The sequence below is a fragment of the Syngnathoides biaculeatus genome, chromosome 16, assembly GCF_019802595.1.
Source record: "Syngnathoides biaculeatus isolate LvHL_M chromosome 16, ASM1980259v1, whole genome shotgun sequence".
Lineage (NCBI taxonomy): Eukaryota > Metazoa > Chordata > Actinopteri > Syngnathiformes > Syngnathidae > Syngnathoides > Syngnathoides biaculeatus.
In genome coordinates, this window is record NC_084655.1 from 16,391,894 (window position 1) to 16,406,413 (window position 14,520).

Consider the following 14,520-nt stretch of genomic DNA (forward strand, 5'->3'; position numbering starts at 1 on the left):
GGTTTGTTAACTTCATACATTCATTTTTTGGAGGACGAGGGGCATTATGGTTTTACTCCAGTTTCCTCCCACATCCCCAAAAGATGCAATAGGAAGTCTCTATATTACTCCTCAGTGAAAATGTGAGGCAAATGATAGTTTATACAGTATGCACTCTGCAATTGGCTGGTCACCAGTTCAGGGTGTACCCCCCCGCCTCTTGCCCAAAGACAGCTGGGATAGGATAGATTTTCTGTGGCGAACAAAGAATTTGTTTCACTTATTTGATCACAAATCTTCTTTTTTAAAAACATTTATTATATAAAAAAGACATGTATAAATCACCATTGAAATGAATCATCTGAGATTTACTTCATTCGTCTGACAAGTTGTCACATCTCTGCGTGTTTTCATCCGACTTTTGACTTCCACTCGACCCTCCACTCGTCCCAGTCCAGGAGCGTTTTCGTCACATCCCACCCGGCGGCTCGAACACCTGCCGATCAAACCCCGTCACCTTATCAAACAGACCCTGTAAAGCGGCTGCTGCCGACTCCCACTGCGGCTCACCTTTGTAAAATCGGTCAAACTCGGCATCCATCACCTTGTGACTCTTCTGCACCATTTGCCAGAAGCCATGATGTTGTTTGGATGAACTCAACGTGTCGCGGAGCCAAATAGCTTGGCACATCGCTCGGATTTCATCTCGTGTGTGAGCGTGTGTTGTCAAACACACGCATACGCAGCCTGAAAGAGAAAAACAATGAAATGCGAATTTTGTACACGTTGTACAGTGCGCTATTTAAAGTTTTTTGTACCGTTTGTGACGCCCAGTACGAAGGGGGATCCTTCCTCATCAAAGCAGAACGCAACTCTTCTGGGCTATGAAAAATACGTCAAATTCACACAAACATTTCAAAGAGAACTTTTTAAATCCAATGGTCAAAAAGGAGTACAAAATAGTCAAACAGATTTACCTTTGGACAACTTCCTGAAGCCTCACGCCAAGTTTGATAGGTAACGTTTTCCAACATTCTGTACCAAAAAAACACAAATACAAACACTCATACAACATCCATCCATTTTCTTTGTCGCTTATCCTCACGAGGGTCGTGGGGAGTGCTGGAGCCTATCCCAGCTGTCAACGGGCAGGGGGCGGGGTACACCCTGAACTGGTCGCCAGCCAATCGCATCGACAAACAGCCGCACTCACAATCACACCTATGGGCAATTTAGGGTGTCCAATTAATATTGCATGTTTTTGGGGATGTGGGAGGAAACCGGAGTGCCCGCAGAAAACCCACGCAGACACGGGGGAGAACATGGAAACTCCACACAGGGGGGTCCGGGGTCAAACCCGGGACCTCAGAACTGTGAGGCTAACGCTTTACCAGCTGGTCCTCCGTGCCGCCCTCACACAAAATGAATCATTAATCTTCAAAGCCGTCTTTTACCCAAAAATACAGGTTCCTTTCGATTTGCTTCCCGCGGCGTGAAGATGTGTCCGTCTTGGAGGAAGCGGCGCAGCAGGATTGCGAGCCGCGCTTCGTTCAGTGTTTCCATGACCACCGAACGCACCGCCTTGTAGTTGGCGAAGAGGTGAAGGGCGGTGAAGAGGAAGAACAGGCTGAGGGTCAATCTGGCAGGTGGGGAAAAAACAAAAACAAAAAAAAAAAACCAAATAAATACTTGGAGAAGGCGTACCATGGGTCACTTCCAACTTACACCGGACTGTCCGTGACGAGCGGAATGAGGATCAAACTAATCAGGAGTCCCGCCAGATTCACCAAAGTCTCCTGGAATGATATTTTGTTCAGGAAAATTTAGTAAATCAGTGTTTCATCTTCTTGTTTGGAAAGAGCGGCAATTGTTTGTTTTCTTTTTTGAGAACCGTAGCAAGTTTTTCTGTTTTTTTGAAGAGTCACAGCTTTTTTTTATCTCTTTTAGGAAATAGCACGCGAACAGCTTGTAATGGACCTTTCCAACGCGTCAATCACTCGTAGAATAATAGCCAATCAGATAGCCGCATTGTCTTAACCCCTGGATTGACACGCCCCTCTCGCCGTATTGCCCCACGAGCAATGCTGGTTGTCAGTAGCGTGCTCTTGCAAAAGTTAATGTTACGGAGAAAATGGTCGTCAGGTGCGCTTGGGGAACGTGCAATTCTGATGAAAGTTATCCGGCTAGGTGACAAGGGGGCCCGGTTGATTAATTTTCCAAAGGCCAAAACACAGTTGATGAAGTGTCTACGGTGGATTAAGGCTCGCGGAAGAGCGCACGTACAACTAAATGTGGAAAATATCAACAAATACAAGGCTGTATGTTCGAAGGTAAGTGAGGGAGAAGTATATTGTCTGAGTTTGATTGAATTATTAGCATGCGCGATGTCATGCAAGAGAAATGTCTATTTGCCTATTTGTATCACATCAGACTTTTAAGACAGAGCACTGGGTTCCATTACAAGCCAAGTTAAATGAATACATACTTATAAAGACTGATATTATTCGTGATCTTTCCAAGTAAAAAGTACTCACCCTGCTTGACATGCGCAGTTCAATTCCACTATTTTATCCTGTTGGATTTCAATATGAAGTTTGTGAGGCGTCGAACTTTTTTGCATCGATCGCCAACGTTTGGCTGTAACTCTGACATTGCGTCCTGCTCCGTCCAAAATCTTAATTTCGTGTACATATCCTTACGTGAAATAGATGAGACCTCTCTGTTGAACTCTCTTGGACAAGTCTGACGCATTTGGCAAAAAAACATACCGCAATACTATCAGGAAGGCGCGTTAGAGAATCGACTTTAAACATGTTCTGTTCAATCGCCATTTTGGACGCTTGTGGGACATGGCTAAGGGGGCGGAGCTTAAGGTCGCCATCGGAAAGGTCCATATTGTTAGGAAAGTATTAAATTGAGAATTGGTCTGGCAACGATGCTTTGTTTTCTTTTGAGGAAAGTGCACCATCAATAATTTGCTTTCTTTTCAGGAATGTGTCACCTCATCCAGCCAGAGGCTGAGCTGCACTGCGTTTGTATGCAGAGAACAAGGCAATTACACTTCCCGCCGATACTTGACATGTTCTATGTTGGAACTCTGCACCGTACCTGATAGCTGTACCTTAATCAGAAAAAATGACTTTTCAAAGCACCTGACTGCCATCTTTGGCGGAGATGTCAGCCATGTTGTCTCGGCGAGCTTGATGGACGGTCAGAGCAGCTCTGGTGGCTCCGCCTGCCACACCCACCACAGACTAGAAAGGAAACATTTAGACCATGTGCAAAAAAAAAACGCAGCAAGAATTATATTATTACTAAATTGTATAATACAGCTGGGGTTTTTTTTTTCTTCAGGGGTGGCATGGCAGCCAAATAAAAATATGTCTCTTACACCCACAATCTCTATCTTTGTTTCATGTACAAATGGTGGCCATTTTATGACCTCAAGTTGTATTGCGTTCACCTTGAATACTCCTGAAGTGCAAACAATCAACGTGAACCAAGCGGGAAAGAACTGGGCCAGTATTTCCATGAACATGGCGATGTCGTTGAGAATATCTGCAAAAAGCCTTGACAGACATCCCCACAGGATTAGTCAGAGAAATAGTAATTAAAGAGATTTTAGGACTGAACATACCTCCATTTTTTGGCCTCAGAATCCAACTTGTTCCTGAGACACAGACACAGGATTAACAACAACATTGAAAGTTTACAATAAATGAACAAAATTACGTGAACATGCCTCTCAATCAGTCAATAAAGATGTTGGAATATAGTCCATGGTTGTGTATAAAAAAAAAGACATCAGACAATGTTCCTTCTAAACTGCGGTCATCCGCCATTGTGCACCACTGATGCAGTCTGTTCGCAGATATTCTGCGTTGCGCGTAAAAAAAAAAATAATCCAATGCAAATTGAAAGTATAAATGTAAATATATTGAAAGTTTGTGGCATTTTGCAATGTGATTCAATGAGTGAGGGATGACTGGTTGCTACAACCAATGGCACGAGTCACATATGTACTGTAAAAAATAAAAAGAAGAAGCCACTGGTTTCTTTTAGGCCGCACACGGAACTTTCTCTAACAACCGCTGCTCCGCCACACTCTCTTTTTCCTAGTTTACCTTACACCCCCCCCCCCCCGCTCTTAAAGATGTACACTCATAATTACAAATATTACAGTACTATCGCAGCCCATCAATGTGTTTTCTAATGGCAGCGTCCACCACCGCTGCTGCTTTAGTTAGCAACGCAGTCTGGGCAAGGTAGAGCAAAGACAAGCTAGACACGCTGCTTATCTTTACTTATAATATTGATGGAGAAAGTTAAAAAAGAAATGCTTTTGTTTTCAGATGCAATGACTGTTGGAGTATGTGAATAATCAAACAAAAAGTGGTTAAACTGGATGAGATTTTCTCTTTTCCGAGTGGGAAAGGTCTGGTCTGAAGCCAAAGTAGAAAGTGCAGGATGAGATGGTGTTTTTAATTTCAAAATTCCACCTTGGCACATCCTGATTTGGCCAGGATGAAAGCACAGAAAATACAGTGCACAAAAAGGTAATTCTGTATTTTAAATATAGGAGGCAACATAACATTAACCTTAAAACGGTTTGGGAGCATCATCATCATCATCCCTCATCCATCATGATGTAAGCAGTGGTAGGAAGTACCAAAGTACAAATACTTTGGTATTGCACTTTGAATTAAATTTTTATTTTGGACAGCATTATGAACATCTGCAAAATGTTCCCACTTTCATCGAGTATAAAGTATTTTTCCTCAGTTGTTCCAGGTTTATCAATAGTAAACCAATTATTATTGTGCAGTTTATCCGGAAAATATTCCCAAAGCTGCACCTTTTTCACATTTTATGTTATGTGCACTTGCGAACAACTACTCAATACTTTGTACATTTATTTTGTTCTATTTTGTTTTAACTTAAGAGGTTGATCAGTACTTTTACAAATCTCTTTTTAACACACTTCTGTTCTTGCAGTATAATACTCGGTACTTTTTCCACCTCTGACTATAGGCGACCCATTAATTGTCTTCATGTGAAAGGCACAGAGCTGTGTTTACCCCTTTAGCCAGGCGAACACGATCCTTCCCAACATGCTGGTTCCATCTAAGGAGAAACACATTATCATCGAAGGCTGTCAATATACTTAGTGCGCAACAAGCATGATCATGCATCTACCTTTTAGGATCCAGGTGACCGTGGCCGCAGCCACTGTGGCTTCCTGGTTTCCCACGCCGACACCCCTGAGTGACGCCTGAGTGGCCAGCATTCCTGACAGAGAACTCGAGAAGGCCTGAAGAGAATGGTGAACACACTGATGGTTTCATAATACTGTAATAGCGTAGCAGTGGTACCTTGAATTAATGTAATGGCTACCCCAACTTCAGGGATTTCCTGAGATATGACCAGTTGCTTGGTTATTGTTTAGTGTGAAAAAATTCCAAAGAATGTGCTTCAGACACTTCGTCACTAGATTATTGCAGCAGCCTAACATAAATTAACATGGTTATAGCAAGTCTGAAAGTTGGTTTTGTGGTGTTTTTGTCAAATTTTTAACCAAGGGCCCTAAATAGTGAGTGCTGAGAATTTGTATTTTGAATTAAATCATAGAAAAACATGACCAAAGTGTGTGTTTCGTCAATTTGCTGCACCATCATAGTATTTATACGATATGTACTCGACTGAAGCAGGGGGAGTCGATAAAGGCGATGGAATCAGCCTAGGGACGTACACAGAATAAATGTGGAACTGTTTCCATGAACAGATAGAGCTGCTGCAAGTGTGGCAAAACATAAAAAATAAAAAAAAATACTGTGAATAAGTTTTTGCTCCATGAAAGAGAAAACAAGGTTTGTAGTTAAGGGAAAATAACCCATTTTATTCTGTTATTACTGGATGTAGTACGAGACTGTACAGTGGTATTGTTCTTATATGAAAACGACGTTACAAAATAATGCTGATGGGGAGGGGGCATTTTTAATAACTCCATGGGCAAAGTTCTGAGACGGTCACGTGGTCGCGGAAAAACGTCACTCGTACGTCAAGTTATATGTAAGACTGTACCTGTATAGTATCCCAAAACTGGTACTGCAAGTAGTCTTCACTCACACTTTCCGGATATCCTTGAGGAAGAAATACGTTCTGGAATTTATGAAGAAAAAAAAAAACACAAATCAAACAAGATTCAATACAACTTCTGAATAAAAAGTTCCGTCGGGCCACCTTACTTTAAAAAACCCAGTTATGGAGTTCATATTCGATTCACCATGACTGCCATGCCTCCTCCTCTGCATGACTCCATCCTTTGCAACATATTGCCACGACTCGCCACTGCCGTACCTCTCCGTGGCTAAAAGAGCACCGCAGTCCTCCATTATTATTACTTTGAGGACAGAAACCCCTGTAATGTTCTGCAGAAGCACCGCAATTTTGATTAGCTAAACACAACCAAATTAAACTTCATTATTTTACATGCCACAATAAAGATGACAAAATTCAATAATAAACATTTAGACTTGAATAAAGTCCTTAACAGCGCATCATCGACACGTCAAAACGTTTACATCCGTTTTCTTGGACTTATTTTTTTCACACAAGCTCTCTGATTGGTCCGTTGAGACATCGGGGCGGGTGGTTGATGACGTACATCCGATGCGCCCTGGTGGAGGTGCGTGTCGTCAGCGACGGCAAACTAGCAGGGTCAAATTAGTCAGCACACTGTATTGCCAAATATATTCGCTCACCTACCACGACTCAGACATTAATTTAAGTGAAATTCCATTATCAAACCATAGGGTTTAATATGACATTAAACCACCCTCTCAGATTATAACATTATAAACTCTTCTGGAAAGGCTTTCCACAACGTTTAGAAGCGTGTTTATGGATATTTATGACCATTTTTCCACTAGTGCATTTGATCAATTGCACACTGGTGTTTCCAGAGGATTGAGGTCAGGATTGTGCAGCCCATTCAAATTAAGCCACATCATCCCTTTCCTTCAGTGAAAGGAACCGAATGCTTAAACATACCAAAAGAATGGACAGTCCCCTTCCCATTTCAATTTATTTCCACCTCCGCACAAAGCAAGGCCCATAAAGACAAATATGAAATAATTCATCTATTTTTGGGGGCAAATTTGGCCCATGCAGAGGGGTATTTTCCCAGAAATAGGGGCACTTTTCCAAATCAGGGCATTGAGACACCATTAGATAAATGCTAACTGCGGATAATACAAAAATATCCTTTGCTTAACACATTAAGCACAATAAATTGATTAATAATTATGTATAATTAAGACAGAGTTGACACATGGAGGAATACAATTTATTTGAGCAAATTCCATGAGACCGAATGAAAAAAAACAAAGAATACAACTTGATCACTTCGCTGTCAGACATGTTTAAATGGATATATTTATATGTATGTACACTTTTTTTTCCCCCTTTGCCTTGTAATGGCATGCTACAAGGACGCGACCTCGACGCGTAGAGCGAAACGAGAGGACAAAGATTTTTTTCGGCACAGGGGACACGTAAGAAAAGGAGCAGAGGAGTTTACAAAGAAATGAACGGTTGCTGCCGTCCACGGGAAAAGTCTAAGTAGCAACGTTTGAACCACTGGAATTTTGTATTCAGTCTTCACAAGACAACCAAAATCATGGGAGAACATCCCACAAACATTTTCAAAATCTTCACCCGTGTTCCAAGTTCCAAGAACTACCACGCTGAGGATCTATCAGGGACACCTTGAAAAGAAATATTGACGCTACCAGATGAAAGTTGGATATTTTTAGGAGGAAAATTTACATTTTTAAGGAAACAACTATTTTCCAGGAAAAATTTCAAAGATGTGGGGAAAAAAAGGGGGAAAAATATAAATATTGGAAGGGGGCAAAAAAAAAAATCTGAGGCAAAAAAAGATGCATTAAAAAAAAAAAACAGGAAAATATCTATTTTCAAGAAAAAAATGCAATAACCAAAATACGGGATTTTAAAAAATATATTTAATAAAATATATTTTGTGGTAAAAAAAAAAAATCTAGAGAATATGGAAATTTGTTTAGGGGGGGAGTCTAATTCCTTATAAAATGTTAATTTTACATTTGAGGTTTTTTTTTTGTTGTTTTTACAAGGATAGGTTGACAGTATAATAAACGTGCTGGCTCATCAAATAGTAAGGTTCACTCCAGTTTCTAATACTCGTTAGGAATACAGGCAGTTGCCAATTCGTTTTCTTGTCAGTGGAGAACTGAAACTTCTCTGTACTACATGGAGAGCAGAATAAATAAAGAGCTGGGGCACATGTATAAGTAGAAGAAGAAGAAGAAGAAGAAGAAGAGCAATGGCGTGTAAGACAAAAAAGCCAGGCTTATTGCGGAGTATGTTCACTTGAAATAGTTCACTCCAAGTTCACAGGAGAAGGAATTCCCCATTCAGACACGCAGGATCTCCAGACAATTGTTGTAGCAGATGGCGATCCAGTCAGGCTGCGTGGACGCCCACTGCACGTTGTTTATCTCCCCCTCGGCCGTGTACGCCAGGATGGGGTCCTCGATGGCGCGCGGCATCTGCTGGATGTCCCAGATCAGAGCCTGGTGGTCGTCGGCTACCGCGGGAGGAAAAGAAAGAACACGAGAGGTAGAAGGAGACGTGTTGGTTCAAAAGCAAGTACACGCTAGTCGTGTGACTCTGTAAAGCAGTCTGTGGTTCGGGGGTACTTTTGTATGCCCAGAAACTCCAAACAAACTGAGAGACCTTCACTCTCACTCTCACACTCTCACACACTCACACACTCACCACTCACACACTCACACACTCACTCACTCACTCACTCACTCACTCACTCACTCACTCACTCACTCACTCACTCACTCACTCACTCACACACACACACACACACACTCACACACACTCACACACTCACACACTCACACACTCACACACACACACACACAACACACACACACACACACACACACACACACACACACTCCTACACACACTCCAACACAAACATGCACACACTACACAGTGTTATTGTAAAACTGAACATCTTGTGCAGCACATTCTGTGTGTCTAGGCGTGTGATTTACCTGCAGTGCAGATGTGACATGAGGAGTGTGGCGCCCAGGCGATGCCGTTGACGCAGGCTCGGTGGTTGTTGAGGCGAGCCACCGGCGTGCACGGCACACGGACGTCCAGGATCACAACCTTTTGCACAAACATGAAAACACAACACGATTAGATACCTCGGAGGCTCACTGACGTTGAAAAGAGTCTACAGTTAGATGAAATCATGGCACCTGATGCTTTCCAAAACAAAACCTAACAGCCACTCACATTTAAAAAATGTAAAGGTGTGGTCAGTCATGCCTGCAGATATAAAGTTGCAGGTGTGTGTTCTGTTTATAATTATGAGTATACCCCTTTAAGAGAAGAGGGGGAAGTGTCAGGTAAACTAGGAAGTAGAAGTAGACTGAGATTCAGCTTGTTGTGAAAGACCGTGTGCTTCCGTGTTTTAAAAAAACAAGAAACAAATACGTCAGTCTCTGGTTCGCTGCACTGGATCGGTTTTCATGTGCGCCAAGTGTGCGACAAGTGTGCAGCTTTGTGGGAACATTGGTCAAAGACTACACAAAAGAAGTGATATCTTTCAACATGTATTTCTACTCGTAACAAATTTTACGCGCGTGACTTTTCGTGATCGACTCAGCAGATTTGCGAGTGCAATGGCGCACGGGTGCCTACGCGCCCGTTAAATCACAGTGACTGTTAACGTGATGAAAGAAAATTAGGCATCTCCAATTAACTTAGCATGTGATTTTGTAAACAAAGACAGTTTTGTCTTGAATGTAGAATACCTTTTTGTAATTGAATTTAGTCTCTTTCTTCAAGAAATACAATTTAACATCCTTAATGGACTGAACACGTTTTTGTAAACAGACATTGTTTTGGTAAACAAAAGGAATATAGCCTTCAAATAGCTGAAGATGATTTGTCATCAAACATCTTTTTCCATCTTTCATTTTATGTTGATTTGTTAGTGTATGGTACTGTCTTCACGTTTTCTTAAAGTAAATTTCATGTTTTGTTTACAATTACCTTAACGATGAAGGACAATTTAATCCTGCGTGTAAACATGTTGAGCAGCCGCGAAACTGACCTCCATGCCGTCCATGGCCATGGTGGCCAGGTAGTTGGGGTCCTGCTTGTTCCAGCAGAGGCGCAGCAGCGGGTGGTGCTGGGGGTCCTCGTAGATGATGGTGCTGTGCTCCAGATGCCGCAGGTCAAACATGCGCACCGAGCCGTCGGCGCCCACCGAGGCAAACATGTCGCGGCCACCGCCCGCCCGGCTAAATGCGATGTCGTACACCTACACGATGATCAGATGATCACACAAGAGCTGAGTGAAATGTAAAAAAACTTGTACGAGGCAACCACACTCTTCTTGTTAAACATTTCACCTTATATATAAAGGCTTATGCAGTTCTAAGTATACATGTATATCGGGCTAAAGGATTTTAAAGTGTGGATGGATAAATTACTCCTTGTTGGTAAGTATAAATGAATAAGTTATTGGCAAAGTTCAGCGTGAATGACTCAGCAATTGCCTTCTACTGCGTCCTTTTCTATGGGCAACAATGAAAGATTTCAAATCTCCAGTCTCTCTTTTTTTTTTTTTTGGGGGGGGGGGATAGTCTTTGGAGGAGTAGGAAAAGTCATTATGGAGGGGTGGGAAAGGTCACTAAGCATACTGTGCTTTTGTAAACGAGCTTCTTTCTGTTTGCAGCAATTACCGTACTTTGTGGCCTATAAAAAGCGACTTTTTTCACACACTTTCAACCCTGCGGTTTATGCGGTGATGCGGCTAATTTGTGCATGAATTTATTGGTCGCAAGGTGGCACTCGAACGGAAAAGGTAAGAGTAAGAGTGAGACCGGTGGAATATGTGTGTCGAGGAAGTGACTTTTGCTGGTATGTTTTTGTTAACCGGCCCTGTTAGCGCAGCGCTACCAGTTGCTGTTGTGTTTCTTCCGCGTCTCAGTGATTTAGATAGGTTTTCTTTTTTTTTTTTTAACCGGCCCTGTTAGTGCTGTGCTACCGTGTAGCTATTGTGTAGCTGCCGCGGTTGTTGTTTTTTTTTTTTACCCGCCCTGTTCGTGCTACCGTGTTGCTATGTTAAGCTAAGCTAAGGTGTTCAAACTTTGAAAACACTTTCTGTTTACCGTCTTTTTTGGTAAATATCTCGTGTTCCAACGTGGGCACTCGCGGCTTTTACACAAGTGCGGCTTATGTACGTACCAAATGATGTTTCCTTTACAAATGTACTGGGTGAGGGTTATAATCAGGTGCGCTCTGTAGGCCAGAAATTACGGTATGTTGGTGCGAGCAGTAAAAGTCACCGAGAGCGGGTTTTCAACGATGAAATAGATAAATGGATCACAGTAACCTCTTTGTCGTGGGCGATGAGCTGCGTCTTGACGTGTCCCGACACCAGGTTGACGCGGCCTAGAACCTGCCCAGTCTCTAGACCCCATATGGTGCAGGTGGTGTCAATGCTGGATGTGCCTGCGAATGTGGAAGATTGTTAGGACAGATCTCATTGAACATGAAACGGCTCCTTAGAGTCTGCTTCTTCTTCTTGTTGTTCTTACCAAGCAGGTTAGGGTCCACCTCGTTCCAGTCAAAGGATGTGAGTGGCGCGCAGAAGTCTGAGTTCTTGTTGTTGTTCAGCAAACATTCAAGACGTGTTTCTGTGTCACTGACCTGTAATGTGCAATACAATTCTTATGGAACCTTTATTTTCAATACATTCTAATTAAATAAACATTTGTTTTTGTTTTTACTATATTTAACTTTTTCCTTGCCATGAATGAATGTTCAGACTGCAGAATGTTACAACAGTTTACAATGAACAAAATATACATTTTAGGAATAAAACCTCTCTCATTTTTGATTGACACTGCATTTTAATGTTGTCATTTCTTCTGGCACGATGCATGTTTTGATGTGATATTTGGTGCAAAAATGTTAGACGACCACTGCCCCATCTATACTGCTTACTCTCTATACTGTTAACTTATACTGTCATTACATGATTATTTTATTTGGTATGAGTTAATGTAGTTGTTTTTATTTCGCAAAAATTGGATCGTTAAAAAACTTATATAAATTCAATAAATCTATATTTTTATTTTACTGTATACAATAAATCAAAATACTATGTATCCTCTTTTACATATAGATTTTATTAAATTAGTTACAAATAAACCATTAATAGTACATTCTAAATAACGTTTTTTTTTTCTAATATTACGCTATTTTACATATGAACATTTAAACTTTTTTAACCTCGTCTATGAACTAATGGCCCATTTCTCAGTTTTTTTACTCAAACGTGAAACTTGGGCACAGAAGGCTTCCCATCTCTGTGGTATTGTTTTTATACTATACAACAAAACGTAAATGGTAAATTTCATTTATCTTCTTTATTTAGACACTGTTTTCTGTAATTAAGACTATAATTAATCGCTATAAATGTGTAGAGATTTCGGGTGTAATGGGAATTACATTTTTTTCCTATGGGAACTGTTGTTTAAATGTGATAGACATACCCTCCAGATGCGCAGGTAATCCCCACTGGTGGCCAGCAGGTCCGGGTAGACTCCCTTTGTGTCCGGGATCCACATGATCTTGGTGGTAGGATACGGGTGGTCAAAGGTGTTGCGGCACACGAACTCTGAGCTCTCCTCTTCCAGACCCACCAGCTGGACCTGAATGTCCACCCACCCACACATACACGCGACAGTTTAAGATCCACATGAATATAATCATTAATAATGTAAAAATCCTGATTAAATAGATAAGCATATCCTTTTTGATGGCCCCTGATCTTTAGAAGACAATTAAAAAAAATTATAGATGTATAAAGCATTTCGGTTTTTTTTAAATCCCTTAACATGTAAAGCACAAAAATATCAGAATCAGTCATTTTTGAAAGCTTTTTTAAAAATTTGAAGCAGGTTGTCACTTTAAACAAACCTAAAAATTTATAACAAGACTTTAAAGCATCTTCAATGTTGATATTAAAAGCAAACCCATAATGGTCACTGCTGAACAATCCCTACACATTTGAAGTAATTACTCATTTTGATTAAATCCTCTAAAATATGCTAAACATTTACAAACAAGGTATTGTGACAATACTTAATACATACAATACATTTTTAAGAATTCCCACGTTTAAAGAAACAATTTTGAACACACTCTAAACATTTAAAACAAATCCATAAAAATTTTAAGCAATTGCACAAGCTAGTCATTTTACATCACTTCCTGAGGATTTTTTTTAGTCCTGATCATTTTAAGGAAGAAGTCATTATAAATGTCTGCAGCAAATGTTTTGAGCAAATTTTACTCCCTATATATTAAAGAAAAACACATTTTAGAACGTTCCTCCAAAAATGTAAATGAAGGATTTTTCAAGATTTGGAAAACATTTTAAAAATTAATATCACATCCCTAAAATCCTTACAAAAAACGACTAAATTAAAAAAAAAAACTTTCACACCTCTATAAACATTTAAACGAAACCCGAAGTACCTTTTGAACGCACCGAACAGTTTAAAAAACATGTTTTGAATATTCCCCAACATTAACACGAGCCAAAAAAAAACAAAAAAAAACATCGTATTTTTCAACATTCAATACAATTCCGTTTTAACTTAAACCTCTAAAGAAACCAGTCTTTCAAGTTCAAAGCTACACAAAATATTATGATTTTTGAATGCTCCCATATTTAAAACAATATAAAGTAAGAATCCCTCAACATTTAAAAATTTTTTTTTTTTTTTGTAGCGCTAACAGACAAGCTAACACTTCAAAACAAAAAAAATGCATCATTTGAAAACTTCTCAAACACTTAGAAACAAGCCTTTTAAACGTTTCTTAACACGTAAACCAATCAAATTCAAACCACAATATCGTCATTATTTTTAATTAAATCAAATAATTTTAATTTAGTATGTAAAGTAATACTGTTTGAAATTATTTCCAATACAAGCACATGATTTCATCGCGCGTTGGTGAACCACTGCACAAAACAACTAGCATTAGCTTTAGCATCCATCGCGTTACTATCTTTAGCGCGGGTTTAATAAACGGCCGCCCATTGCAAAAAAAAAAGAAAAAAAAGAAAAAGAAAATGCACGCACCTTGTTGTTGTATTCTTCCACGAAGCTTCCTAGCGCCAAACGAAAGCGTTTGTCCGGCCGTACGCTCCAGTTCATGGCGTAGACCGTCCATGGCGCCTCGTATTTGTAGATTTCTTTTCTCTTGCCGTGCAGCGACATTCTAGCGGGGCAGAGCTAACACGCTCGCGTTAGCTAACCGCGGATGAAGTCCCCTATGGGGAGGCGACCGCGACCCCTTTCGTTCCACCCGTGAGAGAAATAATTCGTGGAAATCACAGTATTGGTCGCCGTCACGCCGCGAGATCGCTATTATAATTGCAATACTACG

At 40.6% G+C, this 14,520-nt stretch overlaps 2 protein-coding genes across 3 annotated transcripts; both read right to left on the reverse strand.

Moving 5' to 3' along the window:
- Window positions 1–320: 320 nt before the first annotated feature.
- LOC133514418 (RUS family member 1-like) lies at window positions 321–6,580 on the reverse strand. Its single transcript, XM_061846106.1, is given in 14 exon segments — window positions 321–475; window positions 550–726; window positions 798–824; window positions 827–861; window positions 957–1,014; window positions 1,434–1,618; window positions 1,705–1,775; window positions 3,132–3,233; window positions 3,443–3,548; window positions 3,617–3,649; window positions 5,058–5,103; window positions 5,176–5,290; window positions 6,061–6,138; window positions 6,225–6,580. Coding segments are annotated over 14 exon segments (1,266 nt in total). The 5' UTR covers window positions 6,372–6,580; the 3' UTR covers window positions 321–389.
- A 722-nt stretch (window positions 6,581–7,302) lies between these two features.
- Window positions 7,303–14,363, reverse strand: dcaf7 (ddb1 and cul4 associated factor 7). 2 transcript variants are annotated; one of them, XM_061846496.1, is made up of 7 exons: window positions 14,214–14,363; window positions 12,615–12,773; window positions 11,655–11,766; window positions 11,450–11,568; window positions 10,163–10,372; window positions 9,093–9,210; window positions 7,303–8,605 (listed from the first exon to the last, which is right to left on the reverse strand). In XM_061846496.1, the coding sequence occupies exons 1-7, from the start codon at window positions 14,349–14,351 to the stop codon at window positions 8,433–8,435; spliced, it is 1,029 nt and encodes a 342-aa protein (XP_061702480.1). In that variant the 5' UTR covers window positions 14,352–14,363; the 3' UTR covers window positions 7,303–8,432. The 2 variants fall into 2 exon arrangements, with proteins under 2 accessions (XP_061702480.1, XP_061702479.1); XM_061846495.1 differs by having other exon boundaries at window positions 7,303–8,608.
- Window positions 14,364–14,520: the final 157 nt, after the last annotated feature.